A 23,141-nucleotide genomic window follows, 5' to 3' on the forward strand; every position below is an offset into this window, starting at 1 on the left:
TTGTAATTTGAAAGACTCCTCAATGCACAATTGCGCTTGTTCAAGCTTGAGACCATCCCTGACTTCAGTTGGAAGTTGATTTGGAGTAATAATATGCTCAGTGTTCTGACCACACCCCCCCCAGAAAAGTGACTCCATACTATTTAGAAAGGAGCACAAGCACACTCAACATGAGTGCATCACTGACCAGAGACGTACACTTATTGGTTCAATGGGTTGAGGAGTGGAAAATAGAGTTGAGTTTGAATAAGTGAAGTCTTGTTTCTTTTACAAAAAGGGACATTAGGACCCTGGGTAGTGTTTTCAAACATTTAGTGGTTCAATTAAATAATTCTTTGAAAGTTGCATCTCAGGTATAACATTTAGAGGTGTTAACACAGCCTACATTAAGTTCTAAATTAGGAGTTGGGATGTCATGTCAACATTAAGACCTCAAGTTGTGTGCAGTTCATTACCCTGAGAATGAGAAGCATATTAAGTTGGTAGGGGGTTCAGGAGGATGGCTTGAGTTACAAGGAAAGGCTGGGACTTAAATACCTGAGCACAAGATGCCAAGGAGAGACCCAAAAGGTTTGAGTGATTGGGGCATCAATAAGGTGATCAACCAAAGTCTTTTCCCTAGGGTGGAAAGACCAAAGTTAGGTGCATATTTTTAATGTGAGGAAATAAGGTGACTAGGGGCAGCTTTTTGAAGCAAATACATGGTTCCTACAGAATGAACTTCTAGGTAAAGTGGTGGAAGTAGGTATCTTACAGCATTCAAGACATTTGGACAAGTACATGACTAGGAAAGGGTTGAGGGTCAAACACAGGCAAGTGGGACTAATTTAGTTTGGGAACATGGGCTAGTCAGACCAAAGGGTCTATTTCCATCTTGTATGACTCCATAACCCATTTCCAGTTGTCAGGAAGATAGCAGTGGGCCACATGTAACCTCTAGTGAGAAGGTCTATGCTGCCCATCTACCCTTGTTCAAATAGTTAGGAACATTTAATGTTTATGTAGTAATGCAAGATTAGCATCTCAAAAGTAATTTATTGTTAAAGATTAGTGTTGAGGGACAGATAGTTACAGCAAGAAGTCTGTGGGAGAGACAAATTGGGAGTGACCAATCCAAAAGAGCTTAATGCTACTGAAATTCTACTAGAGGCAGTCATTCTACACTAGGAGTGAGCAGAGGGATATTGAAGTGAAAGGCAGGTTGTTTCAAAGGGATTGGCAAAAGAAAAACCAAATACTTTCCTGCTTCAATTACCCTGCCAGCTATTAAAAATTTGAATAATCACTTGAAGTACAAGGTCAAGGGACAAATGTATTAAGTTAGGACTAATGCAGAATTAGAACTAGCATAGAATTAGAGTACAAATAGTAGCTAGCACTGCTACCTCACAGCACCAGGACACAGGTTTGATTTCAGCCTTGGGTGAAGGTGGTATTTACACCTTCCCCCTGCACATCCACATGAGGAGAGACTCAAATGGACCAAAACCCCTTTGTGCTGTAAGGAATAGAGTTGTTACTTAAAGAATTAGTAATTTGTGGTTGAAGGTGTAGAACACCTCCCCATTAGGGGAGTCACTTCAACATGTCAGATACTGCACTGTCTGGTAGATATGATGGAGGGATGTGCATGAGTAATGTTATGCTCTAGAGTCAGGGGACAAATTAAGTTTAACATTGCTAGTCATTAGAAGGCTTATATAAAAACAAAGCTTGTGAAAAGGCTTTCTAGAAAGAAATTTCAGTATTTATGTTATAGTATGAAGGCAGAAGTTTCACAAAGATCAAAACAGTTCTAAAGTGGAATCAAGCCACTCCTTACCTGCTTCAGCACTTTATAAATGTAGGATGAGTATCTGCTTTTCCTCTTGAACAGAGTCTTTCTTTTCTCAGCTTTGCCCAACACTGAAGCTAACTTGGGCTTAGCAACAAGAGCAACTGACTTCATAGTTTGGCCTTTCTTTCCCCCACCTCTAACTTGGTTTCTGTAAAAATTTCCTAAACCAATCCTCAGCTATGTTACACCAACCCCACAGCCTGCTATTAATGCTCTCTGAGCACCTGGCCCTGATTAGATCAATTTGTGTTTAATTGGCCACTACTTCCATGTGAAAATTTCCTGCTCACTATTAAAGTTAACAACTTCAGATTGACTGTTCCTTGCTGAAGAGGAAAAGTGGAATAATACAGAATTGTACTCCTTAATTCTCTGGTGCTCTGAGTCCAAGAGAAGCAGATTTTTTATTCCCCAATGGGATGAGACACTTGCAGAGGGACCTGGGAATCTTTGTATATGAACTTGCCTTTCACCCATAATGTCCTGGCGTCAGGGTTGGCTCACCACCGCCAAGGAATCATCTCTCCCACCACTTTCTAAGGTTGGAAAACAGTTTATGAGCAGGATGCACGGGAGGGAATTCCCTCACTACCACAGTGGTTAGCACTCCTGCCTCACAGTGCCAGGGACTCAGGTTCAATTCCAGCTTCAGGCAACTGTCTGTGTAGAGTTTGCATATTCTCCCTGTGCGTTTCCTCTGGGTGCCTCCACAGTCCAAAGTTGTGCAGGTTAGGGTGGGTTAGTCAGGCTAAATTTCCCAAAGTGTCCAGGAATGTGTAGGCTCAGTAGATTAACCATGGGAAATGTGGGGTTTCGGGGATAGGCTGATAGTGGGGGGTTGAGTCAGGTTGGGATGCTCTTCAAAGGGTCAACGTGGACTTGTTGGGTCAAATGGCCTGGTTCCATGCTGTAAGGATTCTAAAAATGCTGAGTATCCTTTCCCTGTCTGGCAGTCACCCATTTTCTTTCTCTGCCTCTGCAGGCCCTTAAGGTGCAGGGTGACCACATCCTGAAAACCTCCTTCCCACGAAGTCCTCAGTCTCATCGAGACTCTGTCACATCCCCGGCTGCTCCTCAAGTTTCAAAAGCTGGAGTTTGAGTTAATCCAACCAGAAGTACTATTTACACATGTGGTCATCCTCACCATCATGGGCGGTTTGGATTTCCCACATGGGGCCGTGTGTGTAAAAGATGGGCCAGATCTCCCCCAAACTCCCTTTAATTAAATAGAATATGCATTTATTTCAACATTTAGCCCTACTTAAGGAATGTGAGATCAGTCATGATCCTATTGTATGGCAGAGCCAGCTCAAGGGCTACTCCTGTCCCTGTTTCTTACAGTCTTAAGGGGATCAGGTAGCTCAGTTGGGTGGATGGCTGGTTTGTGATGTGGACTGATGCGAACAACATGGGGTCATATTCCACACTGACAGAGGTTATCATGAAGGAATCACCTTCTCAACCTCTTCCCTCACTTGAGGCGTGATCTCCCTCAGATTAAACCACCATCAGTCCTCTCTCTCTCTCTCTCTCTATCTCTCTGATGAGAGAGCAGCCCTGTGTCTGGTATTCTGCTAGTCCCATTCTCCAGCCCAATTCCTGTAACCTTCTAAATTTATCACTTTCAAATAAATATCCAAGGGAACATGGAAATTAGAAGCAGAAGTAGGCCATTTGGCCCCTCAAGCCTGCTCCACAATTCAATATAATCGCAACTAATCATTGAGCTCAATACCCTAATCCCACTGTTCCCCCATATCCCTTGATCTCTTTAGCGACAACAGCTACATCTACCCCCTTCTTGAGAACATATACTGTTTTGATCTCAACTGTTTTCTGTGATAGTGAATTCCTCACTGTCTGGGTGAAGAAATCTCTCTATATCTCAATCCTTACCCCTTATCCTTAAATGATGGCTCCTGGTTTTGGGCTCCTCCAACATTGGGAACATCATTCCTCTGTCAAACCTGTCCAGTAGAGTTTTACAGGTTTTACAGTCCTCTCTCTCTCTCTCTATCTCTCTGATGAGAGAGCAGCCCTGTGTCTGGTAGGATTATGGAGACTTTTATCTTTACTAATCCTACTTAGGTATAGAGAGGAAGAAGTGTTCTTGTTCATGTCAAATAACTAGAACCCACTAATCTCTATCAGGTGAAATATTGTTGAAACAGGTCCAATGCCATTCTGTCTGTATTTGGGGCCTCTCCTCTCTCGCTGCTCCTTTGCACCTCCCGATTCCCACACTAGCCTGTCACCAGCTTGTCTGTTTCTGGGAGCCCTTTGCTCTCACTGCTTCCTTTGAACCTCAATGTCACTGCTCCTACGTTCCACACCGCTCTGCTGCCAGTCTGACTGGAGTTACTAATTGTGGAATGTATAGCTAGTCTCAGTAATGATGATTATGACTGTTGTATTATTGTATGGAGCCCAGAAAGGCAGTTACTGAAAAGATAGCTAGATGCCACCATGATATGTAATATTCATCATGAAGTTCCTCCCCTGCCCTTTGAGGTGTACAAAATGATCAGAGGTACAGATAGAGTAGACAGCCAGAGACCTTTTCCTAGGGTGGAGGTAGCTATTACAAGGGGGCATAGTTTTAAAGTGAGCGGAGGTAGATACAGGGGAGAGGTCAGAGGTCGGTTCTTTACTCAGAGAGTGGTAGGGGCATGGAATGCATTGCCAGAGAGGGAAGTGGGGTCATGAGTGGCTGGGAATATGGATGATAGGATAAGGTAAGGGTGGCGGTTGGATAGACCTTAGGTTAAGGGTAAAAGTTCAGCACGACATCATTGGCCGAAGGACCTGTGCTATGCTGTCCTGTTCTATGTTCTATGTTCTAGTCACAGTACAAAGGTGTCAATGCAGTGTGTAGTCATTACAAGCTCCCCTATGTAGTCTCACAGTCATGTAATATAGATATAACATCAGCAATACAGAACCTAGGCTATGTGTGAGCCTGAGGTCTTACAACAGTGTGAATAGTTTGTGTTTGTGATCAACTTCAAGGTCTCTGTCTTAAGCAGAACCCAATCATTATGAATATAAAGTGTGAAGCTGGATGAACACAGCAGGCCAAGCAGCATCTGAGGTGCACAAAAGCTGACGTTTTGGGCCTAGACCCTTCATCAGAGAGGGCTAACGTTGAGGGAAGTATTCACACCAATAAAAGCCATCATCGATTGTCATCAAAGCCCATCCAGTTCATTGATGTCTTTTAGAGATGGAAATCTGCCATCTTTACCTGGTCTGGCCTACATGTGACTCCAGAGCCACAACAATGTGGTTGACTCATAATTGCCCTTTGAAATGTCCAAGTGGGCCAGTCAGATCAAGCTCAATGAGGGATCAATGACAAATGTTGGCCTGGCCAATGACTCCCTGGTCCCATGCCCAAGTACAGGTAGTTCTGATATAACGTGTGTTTCGGTAACGTGAATTGGCTGTAACGTGGCTGATGAATAGTGGATGCTGTTTGAATAAAGCTAACTTTTTGCTGTACAGAAATAGTGTTTTCCACAGAGATTTCCCTATAACACGATTTTCTACAGCGCGAGGTCACACAAGAGCGCAACTATCGTGTTACAGGAGAACTATCTCTAAAAGGAAATGAGGACTGAATTACAGCTACTACTGCATTAGGAAGACAGCCATCAGCATTCCCTATATGGGTGAATACATCATGTTGAACAACACAAGTCATAGAAATATAGAAACACAGATTTTACAAGACAGTAGGACGCCATTCAACCCATCATGTCTGTACCAGCTCCAGAAAGAATTACCCTGCTAGTCCCATTCTCCAGCCCAATCCCTGTAACCTTCTAAATTTATCACTTTCAAATAAATATCCAAGGGAACATGGAAATTAGAAGCAGAAGTAGGCCATTTGGCCCCTCAAGCCTGCTCCACAATTCAATATAATCGCAACTGATCATTGAGCTCAATACCCTAATCCCACTGTTCCCCCATATCCCTTGATCTCTTTAGCGACAACAGCTACATCTACCTCCTTCTTGAGAACATATACTGTTTTGGCCTCAACTGTTTTCTGTGATAGTGAATTCCTCACTGTCTAGGTGAAGAAATCTCTCCATATCTCAGTCCTTACCCCTTATCCTTAAATGATGGCTCCTGGTTTTGGGCTCCTCCAACATTGGGAACATCATTCCTCTATCAAACCTGTCCAGTAGAGTTTTACAGGTTTCTCTGAGATCCCCCTCATTCTTCTAAACTCCAAGGAATACCAGCTTTACAAGGATGTTGCCTTGACTGGAGGGCAGGTCTTATGAGGAAAGGTTGAGGGAGCTAGAGTTTTTTCTCATTGGAGCGAAGAATGATGAGAGGTGACTTGACGCAGGTTTACAAGATGATGAGAGGCATAGATGGAGTGGACAGTAAGAGACTTTTTCCCAGGGCAGAAATGACTATTAGGAGGGGGCATAATTTTAAAGTGATTGGAAGAAGGTATGGGGAGATGTCAGAGGTAGGTTCTTCACACAAAGTGTGGTGGGAGTGTTTGAAATGTGCTGCCGGCAGTGGTAGTGGAGTCAGATAATTTAGAGACTTTTAAGCAACTCTTGGATAGGCACATAGAGGATAGTAAAATGTACGGTAAGCAGGGTAGATTGATCCTAGTAGGATAATAGGTCGGCACGACATCGTGGGCCGAAGGGCTGTGCTGTACTGTTCTATGTTCTATGAATGCAATCCTAACCGACTCGATCTCTCCTCATACCTCAGTCCTGCCGACACAGGAATCAATCTGGTAAACCTTTTCTGCACTCCCTCAATAACCAGAACATCCTTCCCTATTACAGAAGCTGTGCAATATTCCTGGTATGGTCTCACCAATACGCTATACAACTGCAGCAACACATCCTTGTTGTGATTGATTAAAATGAGATGCCAGGGAGCCAGAAACTGTGACACATTAAATTTTATTGAAGTTGAATGTGCTGAATCAGAGTGGAAGAAAAGGAACACTTCTTGTAGTTAGAATACAAAGCAGACAGCTCGCACTGAATGGCACAGCTTCAAACATACAGAAGGATCAGAAATCTGTAAAATTGTTGATGCAAGAAGGTCACTTTTATATATATCTCGTTCCTTACAATTCAAATTGCCTTGGAACATCTTAGCAATAATATTTCTTTTAAAATTTTTGCTTCAGTTTTTAAGTCATTACATCAATTCTCAATAAAATAATTTATAAATGTATGCTCATATACATAAATACCCGACACCCGTCCCCCAGGCAGCTGTGGGAGCAGGGGATATAAAAAAGTCTGTTACCATACACAGCACAAAGTGCAGGATTCGAAATGCAATGTCAGGCCGTTTTAACAAGACCTGGGCATGAGGACAAGGCTGACCGTTTAACAAGTTGCAAAAGAGAGACCACTGAGCAGGTAAGGTAAAAAAAAATCCTGGGTGCCCGAGGTCCAAAATTCGTAATTTGACCTGTTCAACTCCCCTCCTTCTCAAGCCTGCCCCACCATAGTCCCCCCCCCCCCCCCCCCACACCACCACCTCCTGATCCACTACAGTGTTTCAGCAGTTCCTGATCAGAGGGAGTAGTAAACCCTGTTCCCCAACTGCACAGCACTTACTCTCGTAGTAATAAAGGTCTGCAGCATGGAAACGGGCCCCTCAGCCCAACTTGCATATGCTGCCCAGTTTTCACAATTAAACTAGCCCTGGTTGCCTGTGTCTGGTCAACATGCCTTCATACCTATCCCATCCATGTACCTGCTTAAATGTTTCTTAAATGACAAAACTGTATTCACCTCCCCTCTGGCAGCCCGTTCTCACCACTTTCTGTGTGATAAACAAAACACCGTTGAGGCTGGGTCATTAAGTATATTCAAGGCTGAGACAGATTTTTCATCAGGAAATGGGAAAAAGGCAGGAATGTGGAGTTGAGGATTATCAAATCGGCTGTGACCACATTGAATGGCAGAGAGGATTCGATGGGCTGAATGGGACTTGGTGCAAGTTCGGATAAAGGCGAAAGAGTTTAGGATGTATTCACATTTACAGAGAGTGGAAAATCAGAAACCAGTCAGGGGAACATTGAGAATGGCCCTATGCCAAACTATTATGGGCCTTTGATAAAAGTGTAGAGAGTCTCAAGGACATGGTTAATCACCTCTCAGTTACCTCATCAAAAAAGCTCCAGTAAGTTTGTAAAACAAGAGTTTTGTTTTCTTTGAGAAATCAAAGCTGGCTCTCCTTAATTAGCCAGCATTTTTCCAAACTCGCCTGTTCATTTTGCTCCAAATTATTGTTTCCGGAAAGTCCTCGCCACCAAATTTAATCTGTTAGGTCAGTGTCTCTGTAATTCCCCATCTCAGTTTGCTCAGAGTTTATTGGATACAGTGCTATCGCTTTGCTCATATTCCATACAGACACTTGTTCAATACCCAGCCTTTATTAAAAACCCCTCCAAATGACTGAGTTAATGAAAGGTGCTCAGTAAGGATAGGTTTTATTAGAAATTCAAGGCAGAAATTCAGAAACTTTCCCACGGTGGGGGGGTGGGGGGGGTGTAACTCCCCCACCTCTTCCCCACCCCACACGCCCACCCACACAACCCACCTCGACACCCCACCACGACCACATTCCATCTGCACCCAAACCATCCCATCCCGTCACCCCCACACCACATCCCTTCCAACACCACAGCCCCACCCACATTGCACCGTCTCCCTCACTCACACCCACTGCACCAGCCCATCACTGCCACACCGCAAACCACTCCCCCCCACCCATAAATACACTGATCCCTCCACCCCATCTTCACCCCCACCCACACCTCACCCACCATTTCTTGGGTCCCATAACCTGACAACAGTGATCTGAACGGACATGACAGGATCTCTGTTAATTTTATAAAGACGTTCAGTTATATTTTTATATCAAGTAAAGCTTGCGTTGGGGGAATTTGTTTTGTCTTGTTGATTGAGTACTTAATATAAAACAACCCAAAAGGGGTCACACTCAGAAAACACAACTGCAATCTGTCTTAGCTTTTGTTTTGGGATCTTCCTGAACCTTCTTCAGAAGGGGACTGAAACCTCTCAGCACCAGCGGCATCCTCTCTCTCCGCCCCTCATCTCCTCGCTCACTCTCTTCCGCTCCCATCTTCCGGGGGCAGGGGTGAGGGGCACCCCGATGAGACAGCTCCCACTGATAGGTGGCCAATTGGAAGGAGGCACTGATGTAGTTGCGGGGGGGGGGGGGGGGGGGGGAGCAGGAGGAAGAGAGAGGGAGGAATTGAGAAGGAGGAACAGAGGGGCAGAGTGGGGGCTTGTGGGTGGGGTGGGGGGGTTGATGGACGGTAGCGGCAGAGTCAGAACAGGGTCTACAGCATGACGGAGGGGTGTAAGAGGAGGGAGAGAGGGGCAGCAGTGAGGGAGAGAGGTGGAGGGGGGGGCTAAGAGAAGAGGTGTAGGGGTGGAGGAGGAGGAGAAAGCTGGCAACAGGGAGAGGGGGAGGAAAGGGGAGTGGGCAGAGGGGGGAGACGTGGGGGCAAGGGAGAGGGGCAGGTCCCTTCCTCTGCCCTGTGTCACAGGGGCATGTGCAGCTCACTGTACTCATCATGCCCATCCTCATCGAGGTTGGGATGTGTCTCGTCAGAATCCAGCTGAGGGATTTCAGAATGGGAAGGAAACAGAGAGAGAGAAATTGAATCGAATTGAATCATTTATTGCCACATGCATTCAATATATAAGCACTGTGAAAAGTGCGCACCTTTGCTGTACATAAATGACACTATTCAACTTAACTTAGAGTAAGATAAGAAAAGAAGTAGACAGCTTAAGAGAGTCCAACTTTTCTTTTAGCCCTGGCAGTGTAAACGAGATGCAAACATTCCCGCAGCACACAGCCCTCCCTCCGGTTTCCAGTCCCCCAGAAACAGCCAGCAGATGAGCAAAATGGAGTGGTGCCCACAAACAGATCAGCGTTTTAAATGCTTTACAGTCAGGGCTCGAAGGGCTGAATGGCCCACGCCTGCTGCTATTTTGTTACTCTTCTGTACATTGCCACAGCTTGGTTTGAATTTCTCTCCCTTTGAGGACAGCCCGTGATCTGCAGTTCTGACCCAGGTGAAGGATCCCGGGTCCCAGCGACCACAGTGACTGGCCCAGGTCCACTCCACAAACTGGTGATCAGATCCAGTCCCAGCAAGGGGGCACACCCAGCTCACAGCCAACACCCGCTTCCCAAATCTCACTCACCATCATCAGTTCCCGCTCCTTGAAAACCTTTGGCAGCAGGTATCGCCGCGTCGGCACGGTCAGGATCAGGAAAAATGGGAATGCCAAGGAGATGATGGTGGACTTGATTACCCAAAGAATCACGACACAGATCAACTGGATCATTGTGAACAGGTTCATCCTCCACGTTTTGACCTGCAGGCGAGCAAAGGACGTTCGATGAAACCAATTGGATTGTTTGTGACTAAGACCATTTGGGAGCTGGTGGCATCAGGATAACATCACTAGGCAAGGAATGAATGTTCCCCAGGTATAGTAGGAACTGCAGATACTGGAGAATCTGAGATAACACGGTGTGAAGCTGGATGAACACAGCAGGCCAAGCAGCATCAGAGGAGCACAAAAGCTGACGTTTCGGGCCTAGACCCTTCTTCAGAAATAGGGAGACAGGGGAGGCGAATAGAAGATGGATAAAGGAGAAGATGGGTGAGAGGAGACAGACAGGTCAAAGAGGTCGGGTTAGAGCCAGTGAAGGTGAATGTAGGTGGGGAGTTAGGGAGGGGATAGGTCAGTCCAGGGAGGACTCTAACCCCGCCTCTTTGACCTGTCTGTTTCCTCTCACCCTATATTCTCCTTTATCTATCTTCTACTGCATTATAAGAAGGATGTGGAAGCTTTGGAAAGGGTGCAGAGGAGATTTACTAGGATGTTGCTTGGTTTGGAGGGAAGGTCTTACAAGGAAAGGCTGAGGGACTTGAGGCTGTTTTCATTAGAGAGAAGAAGGTTGAGAGGTGACTTAATTGAAACATATAAAATAATCATAGGGTTAGACAGGGTGGATAGGGAGAGCCTTTTTCCTAGGATAGTGATGGCGAGCACGAGGGGGCATAGCTTTAAATTGAGGGGTGAAAGATACAGGACAGATGTCAGAGGTAGTTTCTTTACTCAGAGAGTAGTAAGGGAATGGAACGCTTTGCCTGCAACGGTAGTAGATTCGCCAACTTTAGGTACATTTAAGTCGTCATTGGATAAGCATATGGACGTACATGGAATAGTGTAGGTTAGATGGGCTTGAGATCGGTATGACAGGTCGGCACAACATTGAGGGCTGAAGGGCCTGTACTGTGCTGTAATGTCCTATGTTCTATATATCCGCCTCCCCCTCTCTCCCTACTTATTTCAGATTCCCCTTCGCCTCCCCCATTTCTGAAGAAGGGTCTCGACCCGAAACGTCAGCCTTCCTGCCCCTCTGATGCTGCTTGGCCTGCTGTTTACATCCAGCTCTACACCTTGTGATCTCATGAATGTTCCCCATGTTGGGGAAGACCAGAACCAGGGGTCACAGCCTAAGAATAAGGGGTAAGCCATTCAGGACTAGGATGAAGAAGCGTTTCTTCACTCAGAGAGTTGGGCACCTGTGGAATTTTTTCACACAGGAGACTGTTGGGGCCAGTTCATTAAACATGTTCAAGAGGGAGCTGGACATGGCCCTAGCAGTTGGAAGGGTCAGTTGGGAGAAAGCAGGAATGGGGTAGTGAGATTGCATGCTCAGCCATGATCATAATTTATTGTAGTGCAGGCTCAAAGGGCCAAATGGCCCACTCCTGCATCTATTTTCTATGTTTCAAATCCCAGCGTGGAAAGGGGAATAAGTTAAATTCAGTCTGAGTGTTGCTAAAAATGGGCACATTTTTGTGGAAGCTTTTAGTCTTGCATTGGTCAGGACACTTTGCAGGAATACCAATTCAAGGGGAAAACCAACACTCACACAGCATGAGGACCTCCCCTCAGCCTCCACTGCTCCAGAGAAAACCGCCTGAGTTTTTCTAGCCTCTCCTTACAGTTCATACCCTCTAATCCAGGCAGCATCCTGGTAAACCTCTTCTGCACCCTCTTTAAAGCCTCGACATCCTTCCTGTAATGTGGCAACTAGAACTGAACGTAATAATGTTAGTGTGGCCGAACCAAAGTCCTATAAAGCTGCAACATGACGTCCTGACTTTTACAGGTAAAAATTGTACAGCGAATGGCAGAATCTTTAGGAGTATTGATATGCAGAGGGATCTGGGTGCGCAGGTCCACAGATTACTGAAGGTGGTAGCACAGGTAGATAAAGTAGTAAAAAAGCCTTATGGCATGTTTGGCTTCATTGGAAGGGGCATTGAGTATAAAAATAGACAAGTTATGCCACATCTGTAAAGAACTTTAGTTAGGCTACACTTGGAATATTGTGTACAGTTCTGGGCATCACACTACCAGAAGGATGTGGATGTTTTGGATAGGGGTACAGGAAAGGTTTACCAGGATGTTACCTTGTATGGTGTGCTTTAGCTGTGAAGAAAGGTTGGATAGATTGGGTTTTCACTGGAACACAGGAGGCTGGGGGGCAACCTGATAGGAGTTTATAAGGTTGTGAATGGCATGGATAGAGTGGAAAGTATGGGGCTTTTTTCCAGGGTGGAGGGGGCAATTACTAGGGGACACAGGTTCAAGGTGCCGGGGGATGTTTAAAAGAGGTGTGTGAGGCAGGTTTTTCACACAAAGGGTGGTGAGTGCCTGGAACGCACTGCCAGAGGAGGTGGTGGAAGCAGACACTATGGTTCATTCAAGAAGCACCCGGACGAATACATGAATAGGAAGGGAATAGAAGGATACGGATCCTGTAAGTGACACAATTTTAGTATGGAAGGGCAAAATGTGTCGGCACAGACTTAGAGGGCCGAAGGGCCTGTTCCTGTGCTGTATTGTTTTTGTTTTTGATCTTGTACTCAATTCCCTGACCAATAAAGACAAGCATGCCATTCGCTTTCCTTACCACCCTATCTAATTACAAGGTCACTTTCAGGGAGCTATGGACTTAAACCCCAAACATCAATGCTGTCATTAGTTACACTTTTCCTTAACATCTCCCAAAGCATAGCACCTCGCACTTACCCGGATTAAACTCCATCTGCCATTTCTCCACCCATATTAGGGCAGCACGGTGGCTCAGTGGTTAGTCCTGCAGCCACACAGCACCAGGGACCCAAGTTCGATCCCACCCTCGGGCGACTGTCTGTGTGGAGTTTGCACATTCTCCCCGTGTCTGCGTGGGTTTCCTCCGGGTGCTCCGGTTTTCTCCCACAGTCCACAGATATGCAGGTTAGGTGGATTGGCCATGCTAAATTGCCCATAGTGTTCAGGGATGTGTGGATTAGCTGGGTTATAGGGGGATGGGTCTGGGTGAGATGCTCCAAGGGGCGTGTGGACTTGTTGGGCTGAAGGGCCTGTTTCCACACTGTAGGGAATCTAATCAAATCTAATAATATCTGCAACTGATCTATATTTCACTCTATCCTACGACAATCTTCTACATTATCCACATCTCCACCCATCTATTTATCTTCTGCAAACTTACTAATCCACCCATCTACATTGTTATCCAAGTGATTTATATATATCACAAACAGCAGAGGTTCCAGTACCAATCCGTGTGGGACACCACTAGACACGGACCTCCAGCCAGAAAAACTCCCTCCACCACTACCCCCTGCCTTCTACAGGCAGGCCAATTCTGAATCCACACGGCCAAGTCACTGTGGATCCCATGCACCTCAATCTTCTGGCTGAGCCTATCATGAGGGACCTTGTTGAAAGCCTTATTCAAATCCATGTAGACAACATCCACTGCTCTACCCTCATCAATCGCTTTCATCACGCCCTCAAAAAATTCAATCAAGTCAGTGAAACATGACCTGCTCCACACAAAGCCATGCTGACTGTCCCTAAGCCATGCTTTTCCAAATGCGTATAAAGCCTATCCTTAAGAATTCTCTCCAAATGTTTCCCAATCACCGATGGGAGGCTCACCGGTCTGTCATTTCCTGGATTATCCCTATTTCCCTCTTGAATAGAGGGACAACATTAGCTACGCGCCAGTCCTTCAGGCCTCTCCAGGGGCTAATGATGATACAAAGGCCTCGGTCAGGCTCCAACAATCTCCTCCCTTGCCTCTCTCAATAACCTGGGGTAGATACCATTGGGCCCTGGGGACATATCTACCATAATGCTCTTCAAGAGATCCAACACCCCTTCTTTCTGGATCTCAAAATGCTCGAGCATGTTAGCATGCTCCACACTATTCGCACTGTCCTCCATACCCTTCTCCTGGGTGAATACTGATGCAAAGTTCTCATTTATTATCTCATCCACATCCTCTGCCTCCAAGCACAAGTTCCCTCCTTTATCCTTCAGTGATCCTATCCATTTGTTTTTAATGTATCTGTGGAATGCCTCAGGACTCTCTTTAACTGTACTTGCCAAGGTCATTTCATGGTTCGTTCTTGCTCTTTAATTCCCTGCCTGAGTATTTCCTGCTTTCCTTATATTCCTCATGGACCCTGTCCAATTTTAGCTTCCTTAACCTTACATTTGCTTCTTCTTCCCTTTTGACTAAATTCGCAACCTCCCACATTAGTTAAGGGTCCCTTATCTTGCCATCCTTAGCCTTCCTCCTCACTGGAACATTCCAGTCCTGAACTCTCCCCAGCAGGTCTTTAAACAGCTCCCACATGTGGACATGTCCGATAACAGCCCCTCCCAATTAACACCCCCAAGCTCCTGCCTAATACTGACATAATTTGCCTCCCACAGTTAGTACCTTCCCACCAGCTCCTGACTTATCCTTATTCGTAGCAATCTTAAAACTCAAGGAGTTATGATCACTGTTTGCAAAATGCTCTCCCACTGAAAGCTCAGACACCTGGCCAGGCTAATTAGCCAAAACAACGTCCAGTACAGCCCCCTCCTCTAGTTGGACTATCCACATACTGTTTCAAGAATCCCTCTCGGAGGCATTGAACAAATTCTTCCCAGTCTAGGTCTCTTGCTCTAAGGGAGTCCTGGTCGATATTTGGGAAGTTGAAGTCACCCACAATTACAACCCTGTTGTTATTGCATCGTTTCATAATCTGCCGACATATTTGTTCCTCAATGCCTTGTTGGGGGGGCCTATAGTATAATCCTATTAGAGTGACTGCACCCGTTTTATTTCGGAGCTGTACCCATATTGGCTCAGTCAATGACCATCCAGCATGTCCTCTCTGAGTGCAGATGTAACATTCTCCCAGATTGGTGATGTAACTCCTCCACCGCTTTTCCCTTCCTGTGTCTCTCGTCTAAAACAATAAAACCCTGGAACGTTGAGCAGGCAGTTCTGTCTCTCTGTCTGTAATGGCCACAACATCATAGTCCCATGTATTTACCCAGGCTCTAAGTTCATCTGCCTTACCTATAACACTCTGCATGGAAATAAACACACTCCAGCTCATTAGTTCTACCGTGTGCATTGCTTGTACTGATTGGTCAGCAAGGACAGTCTGTTTGGTGGAGGTGTTTCCATGGAGAATGCAACTCATTCACCTTTTCCCATTTTCTCCAAATACCTTTCAGTCCTAAGATCCTTATCTAACTCCTTCTTGATGAAAATAGGAGAGACGTAATAGCCCAGCGCTGGAGGTGGCCCTCCCAGGGGCAAAGGAGTAAATCTGAAACATCACAAAATGAAGCGTCGCGCTCACTTTTGTTACGTAGACATGATCCGGGTGGTGTTTCGAAGGGATAAACAGCAGCAGCAGACGTTCGGACATCTGGATTCCTGATAGTGATGTCACACCCATGTACAGAAAGATTCCAAACAAAACAGACATTGGAATCAACTGGAGAATCTTACTCATGGCCACAGAGAGACCTGGAGACAAGGAAAGAGTGAGAGAAAGAAGCAGCATCAACAACAGTGCAGAATGCCAATTCTCCTCCCTCGAAGATTAATTCCACTGCACAATCTTCGTTATTCGTGTGGTATCCGTGGCAAGGCCAATACTTGTTGTCCAGGCCTAAGTGCCCCTTAAACAGAATGGCTTGCTCAGCCATTTCAAGGTCAACCACAAGTAGGCCAGGCCTGGTAAGGGAGACATAGCACAGTGTGGAACTGGAGGAACACAGCAGGCCAGGCAGCATCAGAGGAGCAGGATCCTTCTTCAGAAATCTACCCACCCTACCAATTCTGAACAAGAGTACCGACCCAAAACTTCAGCTTTCCTGCTCCTCTGATGCTGCCTGGCCTGCTGTGTTCCTCCAGCTGCACACTGTGTAATGTCTCCCTTACCAGGTCTCGGGTCGGGAACCTTCTTCAGAAATCTACCCATCCCACCATTTCTGAAGAAGGGTCCCGGCCCGAGACATCAGCTTTCCTGCTCCTCTGATGCTGCCTGGCCTGCTGTTTTCCTCCAGCTCCGCACTGTGTTATCTCTGACTCCAGCACCGGCAGCTCTTACTATGTCTGTTAAGGAAGACAGAGAGGTTTTCTTCCTGACAACCTTAGACAGCACCTTCCAAACCCATGACCACTTCCATCTACAAGGACAAGGACAGCAGGTACATGGGAACACCACCCCCTCCAAGCCCCTCACCGTCCTGACTTGGAAATATATTCCTTCCCTGTCGCTGGGTCAAAATCTTGGAATTCCCTCCCAAGATTCTTAATTTCTAGTTTTAAAGCAAATTCCACCATCTGCCACCCTGGGATTTAAACCCAGGCTCCCAGAACTTTATCTGAGTCTCTTTGTACTCTAGCAATAATACCATTAGGCCAACGCCTGACTCCAAGTCTCATTAGTTACCACTGGTTGGAAGGATTTTGTGTTGGGGATAGGGCTAAAGAATAGGATTATAGGGTTAATGTTTAGGATTACTGGTTCAGGTCATGTTTAGTGATTAATGTTTTTGTTACTGGTTATGGTCACTGGATAGGGTTAGTTGATTGCTCTATGACTTTTGCTCTCTATTCATTTTGTGGGATGTGGGCATCAATGGCTGGGCCCAACATTTCTTGCCTGTCCCTCGTTGCCCTTGAGAAGGTGGGGGTGAGCTGCCTTCTTGAACCACTTCAATGCACCTGCTGCGGATTGACCCACAATGCTATTAGGGAGGGAATTCCAGGATTTTAACCCAGCGACTGTATCCCACTGAGCCACCCCCTCTGCTGGGTCGGTCCTGCCGGTGGGACAGGATGTGCCCAGGGACAGTGATGGTGGTGTCTGGGGCATTGTCTGTAAGGTATGATTCTGTGAGTGTGACTGTGTCAGGCTGTTGTTTGACGAGTTGATGGTTAGAGGTTAGGGTAATGTTTAGCGGCTGGTAGTTTGAGGTAATTTTTATGGTTAACGTTAATGGTTATGGTTAGTGATCAGTAGCTACGATTCTGTTTAGTCATTAAAATTAATGGTTAGTAATTTGGTGAGTGTTATGGTTAGGGATAATGGTTAGGGTTAGAGATTGGTGTTATGGTTAGGATCATGATTATTAGTTAGGTTTATGGTTGGGATCATGGTGACTGGTTATGTTGAAGGCCGGTAGTTTGAGTGTGGGTTAGGGGAAGGGTTATGGTTAGCGCTGAGGTTGGTGGATTGTGTTAGTGGTTAGTGTTGGAGATGGAATCACCGTCAGTGGTCAAGGTTAAGGTTAATGGATAGTGTTAGAGTTTAGGTTCATGGATGGAGTCCTGGTTAATGGTTATGGTTAAGGTTAATGGACAGTTTTAGTGGATACGTTCATGGGTGGGATCCTGGTTAGTGGTTGGGGTCAGTAATGAGGGTTATGGTCAGTGTGTACAGTTGTGGTCAGTAGTTAGGATTATGGTCAGTGTGTACAGTTGGGGTCAGTAGTTCGGGTTATGGTCAGTGTGTACAGTTGGGGTCAGTAGTTAGGATTATGGTCAGTGTGTACAGTTGTGGTCAGTAGTTAGGGTTATGGTCAGTGTGTACAGTTGGGGTCAGTAGTTAGGATTATGGTCAGTGTGTACAGTTGGGGTCAGTAGTTAGGATTATGGTCAGAGTGTACAGTTGTGGTCAGTAGTTCGGATTATGGTCAGTGTGTACAGTTGTGGTCAGGAGTTAGGATTATGGTCAGTGTGTACAGTTGGGGTCAGTAGTTAGGATTATGGTCAGAGTGTACAGTTGGGGTCAGTAGTTAGGATTATGGTCAGTGTGTACAGTTGGGGTCAGTAGTTAGGATTAGGGTCAGAGTGTACAGTTGTGGTCAGTAGTTAGGATTAGGGTCAGTGTGTACAGTTGGGGTCAGTAGTTAGGATTATGGTCAGTGTGTACAGTTGGGGTCAGTAGTTAGGATCATGGTCAGAGTGTACAGTTGTGGTCAGTAGTTAGGATCATGGTCAGTGTGTACAGTTGGGGTCAGTAGTTAGGATTATGGTCAGTGTGTACAGTTGTGGTCAGTAGTTAGGATTAGGGTCAGTGTGTACAGTTGGGGTCAGTAGTTAGGATTATGGTCAGTGTGTACAGTTGTGGTCAGTAGTTAGGATTATGGTCAGTGTGTACAGTTGTGGTCAGTAGTTAGGATTAGGGTCAGTGTGTACAGTTGGGGTCAGTAGTTAGGATTATGGTCAGTGTGTACAGTTGTGGTCAGTAGTTAGGATTATGGTCAGTGTGTACAGTTGGGGTCAGTAGTTAGGATCATGGTCAGAGTGTACAGTTGTGGTCAGTAGTTAGGATCATGGTCAGTGTGTACACTTGGGGTCAGTAGTTAGGATTATGGTCAGTGTGTACAGTTGTGGTCAGTAGTTAGGATTATGGTCAGAGTGTACAGTTGTGGTCAGTAGTTAGGATTATGGTCAGTGTGTACAGTTGTGGTCAGTAGTTAGGATTAGGGTCAGTGTGTACAGTTGGGGTCAGTAGTTAGGATTATGGTCAGTGTGTACAGTTGTGGTCAGTAGTTAGGATCAGGGTCAGTGTGTACAGTTGTGGTCAGTAGTTAGGATCATGGTCAGTGTGTACAGTTGTGGTCAGTAGTTAGGATTATGGTCAGAGTGTACAGTTGGGGTCAGTAGTTAGGATTATGGTCAGTGTGTACAGTTGGGGTCAGTAGTTAGGATTAGGGTCAGTGTGTACAGTTGGGGTCAGTAGTTAGGATTATGGTCAGTGTGTACAGTTGTGGTCAGTAGTTAGGATTAGGGTCAGTGTGTACAGTTGGGGTCAGTAGTTAGGATTATGGTCAGTGTGTACAGTTGTGGTCAGTAGTTAGGATTATGGTCAGAGTGTACAGTTGGGGTCAGTAGTTAGGATTATGGTCAGAGTGTACAGTTGGGGTCAGTAGTTAGGATTATGGTCAGTGTGTACAGTTGTGGTCAGTAGTTAGGATTATGGTCAGAGTGTACAGTTGTGGTCAGTAGTTAGGATTATGGTCAGTGTGTACAGTTGTGGTCAGTAGTTAGGATTATGGTCAGAGTGTACATTTGGGGTCAGTAGTTAGGATTATGGTCAGTGTGTACAGTTGGGGTCAGTAGTTAGGATTATGGTCAGTGTGTACAGTTGTGGTCAGTAGTTAGGATCATGGTCAGAGTGTACAGTTGTGGTCAGTAGTTAGGATCATGGTCAGTGTGTACAGTTGGGGTCAGTAGTTAGGATTATGGTCAGAGTGTACAGTTGTGGTCAGTAGTTAGGATTATGGTCAGTGTGTACAGTTGTGGTCAGTAGTTAGGATCATGGTCAGTGTGTACAGTTGGGGTCAGTAGTTAGGATCATGGTCAGTGTGTACAGTTGTGGTCAGTAGTTAGGATTATGGTCAGAGTGTACAGTTGTGGTCAGTAGTTAGGATTATGGTCAGTGTGTACAGTTGTGGTCAGTAGTTAGGATTATGGTCAGAGTGTACAGTTGTGGTCAGTAGTTAGGATTAGGGTCAGTGTGTACAGTTGGGGTCAGTAGTTAGGATTATGGTCAGTGTGTACAGTTGTGGTCAGTAGTTAGGATTATGGTCAGTGTGTACAGTTGGGGTCAGTAGTTCGGATTATGGTCAGTGTGTACAGTTGGGGTCAGTAGTTCGGATTATGGTCAGTGTGTACAGTTGTGGTCAGTAGTTAGGATTATGGTCAGAGTGTACAGTTGGGGTCAGTAGTTAGGATTATGGTCAGTGTGTACAGTTGTGGTCAGTAGTTCGGATTATGGTCAGTGTGTACAGTTGGGGTCAGTAGTTAGGATTATGGTCAGTGTGTACAGTTGTGGTCAGTAGTTAGGATTATGGTCAGAGTGTACAGTTGTGGTCAGTAGTTAGGATTATGGTCAGTGTGTACAGTTGGGATCAGTAGTTAGGATTATGGTCAGAGTGTACAGTTGGGGTCAGTAGTTAGGATTATGGTCAGTGTGTACAGTTGTGGTCAGTAGTTAGGATCATGGTCAGAGTGTACAGTTGGGGTCAGTAGTTAGGATTATGGTCAGTGTGTACAGTTGGGGTCAGTAGTTAGGATCATGGTCAGTGTGTACAGTTGTGGTCAGTAGTTAGGATTATGGTCAGAGTGTACAGTTGGGGTCAGTAGTTAGGATTATGGTCAGTGTGTACAGTTGGGGTCAGTAGTTAGGATCATGGTCAGTGTGTACAGTTGGGGTCAGTAGTTAGGATCATGGTCAGTGTGTACAGTTGTGGTCAGTAGTTAGGATTATGGTCAGAGTGTACAGTTGTGGTCAGTAGTTAGGATTATGGTCAGTGTGTACAGTTGTGGTCAGTAGTTCGGATTATGGTCAGTGTGTACAGTTGGGGTCAGTAGTTAGGATTATGGTCAGTGTGTACAGTTGTGGTCAGTAGTTAGGATTATGGTCAGAGTGTACAGTTGGGGTCAGTAGTTAGGATTATGGTCAGTGTGTACAGTTGTGGTCAGTAGTTAGGATCATGGTCAGTGTGTACAGTTGTGGTCAGTAGTTAGGATCATGGTCAGAGTGTACAGTTGTGGTCAGTAGTTAGGATTATGGTCAGTGTGTACAGTTGTGGTCAGTAGTTAGGATCATGGTCAGAGTGTACAGTTGTGGTCAGTAGTTAGGATTATGGTCAGTGTGTACAGTTGGGGTCAGTAGTTAGGATTATGGTCAGAGTGTACAGTTGTGGTCAGTAGTTCGGATTATGGTCAGTGTGTACAGTTGTGGTCAGTAGTTAGGATTATGGTCAGTGTGTACAGTTGGGGTCAGTAGTTAGGATTATGGTCAGAGTGTACAGTTGTGGTCAGTAGTTAGGATTATGGTCAGTGTGTACAGTTGGGGTCAGTAGTTAGGATTATGGTCAGTGTGTACAGTTGTGGTCAGTAGTTAGGATCATGGTCAGAGTGTACAGTTGGGGTCAGTAGTTAGGATCATGGTCAGTGTGTACAGTTGTGGTCAGTAGTTAGGATCATGGTCAGTGTGTACAGTTGGGGTCAGTAGTTAGGATTATGGTCAGTGTGTACAGTTGGGGTCAGTAGTTAGGATCATGGTCAGAGTGTACAGTTGTGGTCAGTAGTTAGGATCATGGTCAGTGTGTACAGTTGTGGTCAGTAGTTCGGATCATGGTCAGTGTGTACAGTTGTGGTCAGTAGTTAGGATTATGGTCAGTGTGTACAGTTGGGGTCAGTAGTTCGGATTATGGTCAGTGTGTACAGTTGTGGTCAGTAGTTAGGATTAGGGTCAGTGTGTACAGTTGTGGTCAGTAGTTAGGATCATGGTCAGTGTGTACAGTTGGGGTCAGTAGTTAGGATCATGGTCAGTGTGTACAGTTGTGGTCAGTAGTTAGGATCATGGTCAGAGTGTACAGTTGTGGTCAGTAGTTAGGATTATGGTCAGAGTGTACAGTTGGGGTCAGTAGTTCGGATTATGGTCAGTGTGTACAGTTGTGGTCAGTAGTTAGGATTATGGTCAGTGTGTACAGTTGGGGTCAGTAGTTCGGATTATGGTCAGTGTGTACAGTTGTGGTCAGTAGTTCGGATTATGGTCAGTGTGTACAGTTGTGGTCAGTAGTTAGGATTATGGTCAGAGTGTACAGTTGGGGTCAGTAGTTCGGATTATGGTCAGTGTGTACAGTTGGGGTCAGTAGTTAGGATCATGGTCAGTGTGTACAGTTGTGGTCAGTAGTTAGGATCATGGTCAGAGTGTACAGTTGTGGTCAGTAGTTAGGATTATGGTCAGTGTGTACAGTTGTGGTCAGTAGTTAGGATTATGGTCAGTGTGTACAGTTGGGGTCAGTAGTTAGGATTATATTCAGTGTGTACAGTTGTGGTCAGTAGTTAGGATTATGGTCAGAGTGTACAGTTGGGGTCAGTAGTTAGGATTATGGTCAGTGTGTACAGTTGGGGTCAGTAGTTAGGAACATGGTCAGAGTGTACAGTTGGGGTCAGTAGTTAGGATCATGGTCAGTGTGTACAGTTGTGGTCAGTAGTTAGGATTATGGTCAGTGTGTACAGTTGGGGTCAGTAGTTAGGATTATGGTCAGTGTGTACAGTTGTGGTCAGTAGTTAGGATTATGGTCAGAGTGTACAGTTGTGGTCAGTAGTTCGGATTATGGTCAGTGTGTACAGTTGGGGTCAGTAGTTAGGATTATGGTCAGAGTGTACAGTTGGGGTCAGTAGTTAGGATTATGGTCAGTGTGTACAGTTGTGGTCAGTAGTTAGGATCATGGTCAGTGTGTACAGTTGTGGTCAGTAGTTAGGATCATGGTCAGTGTGTACAGTTGTAGTCAGTAGTTAGGATTATGGTCAGAGTGTACAGTTGGGGTCAGTAGTTAGGATCATGGTCAGTGTGTACAGTTGGGGTCAGTAGTTAGGATCATGGTCAGTGTGTACAGTTGTGGTCAGTAGTTAGGATTATGGTCAGTGTGTACAGTTGGGGTCAGTAGTTAGGATTATGGTCAGAGTGTACAGTTGTGGTCAGTAGTTAGGATTAGGGTCAGTGTGTACAGTTGTGGTCAGTAGTTAGGATTATGGTCAGAGTGTACAGTTGTGGTCAGTAGTTAGGATTATGGTCAGTGTGTACAGTTGTGGTCAGTAGTTAGGATTAGGGTCAGTGTGTACAGTTGGGGTCAGTAGTTAGGATTATGGTCAGTGTGTACAGTTGTGGTCAGTAGTTAGGATTATGGTCAGAGTGTACAGTTGTGGTCAGTAGTTAGGATTAGGGTCAGTGTGTACAGTTGGGGTCAGTAGTTAGGATTATGGTCAGTGTGTACAGTTGTGGTCAGTAGTTAGGGTTATGGTCAGTGTGTACAGTTGTGGTCAGTAGTTAGGATCATGGTCAGTGTGT

At 45.5% G+C, this 23,141-nt stretch overlaps 1 protein-coding gene across 4 annotated transcripts in view; it reads right to left on the minus strand.

Annotated features, from left to right (window-relative positions):
• Window positions 1-9,097: 9,097 nt before the first annotated feature.
• LOC125454451 (anion exchange protein 3) overlaps window positions 9,098-23,141 on the minus strand; it is a 169,663-nt gene continuing 155,619 nt past the window's right edge. For 3 of the 4 annotated variants that reach the window (XM_059647564.1, XM_059647565.1, XM_059647563.1), the window contains 3 exons: window positions 15,618-15,787; window positions 10,081-10,254; window positions 9,118-9,485 (listed from right to left, as the gene is read on the minus strand). In XM_059647564.1, coding sequence (XP_059503547.1) covers window positions 9,408-9,485; window positions 10,081-10,254; window positions 15,618-15,787 — 422 coding nt within the window. In that variant the 3' untranslated portion in view covers window positions 9,118-9,407. Of the gene's footprint in view, window positions 9,486-10,080; window positions 10,255-15,617; window positions 15,788-23,141 lie in introns of all 4 variants that reach the window. The other variant, XM_048535249.2, reaches the window with a different exon arrangement.

This window comes from Stegostoma tigrinum, chromosome 7 (genome assembly GCF_030684315.1).
Source record: "Stegostoma tigrinum isolate sSteTig4 chromosome 7, sSteTig4.hap1, whole genome shotgun sequence".
In the NCBI taxonomy this organism is placed as follows: domain Eukaryota; kingdom Metazoa; phylum Chordata; class Chondrichthyes; order Orectolobiformes; family Stegostomatidae; genus Stegostoma; species Stegostoma tigrinum.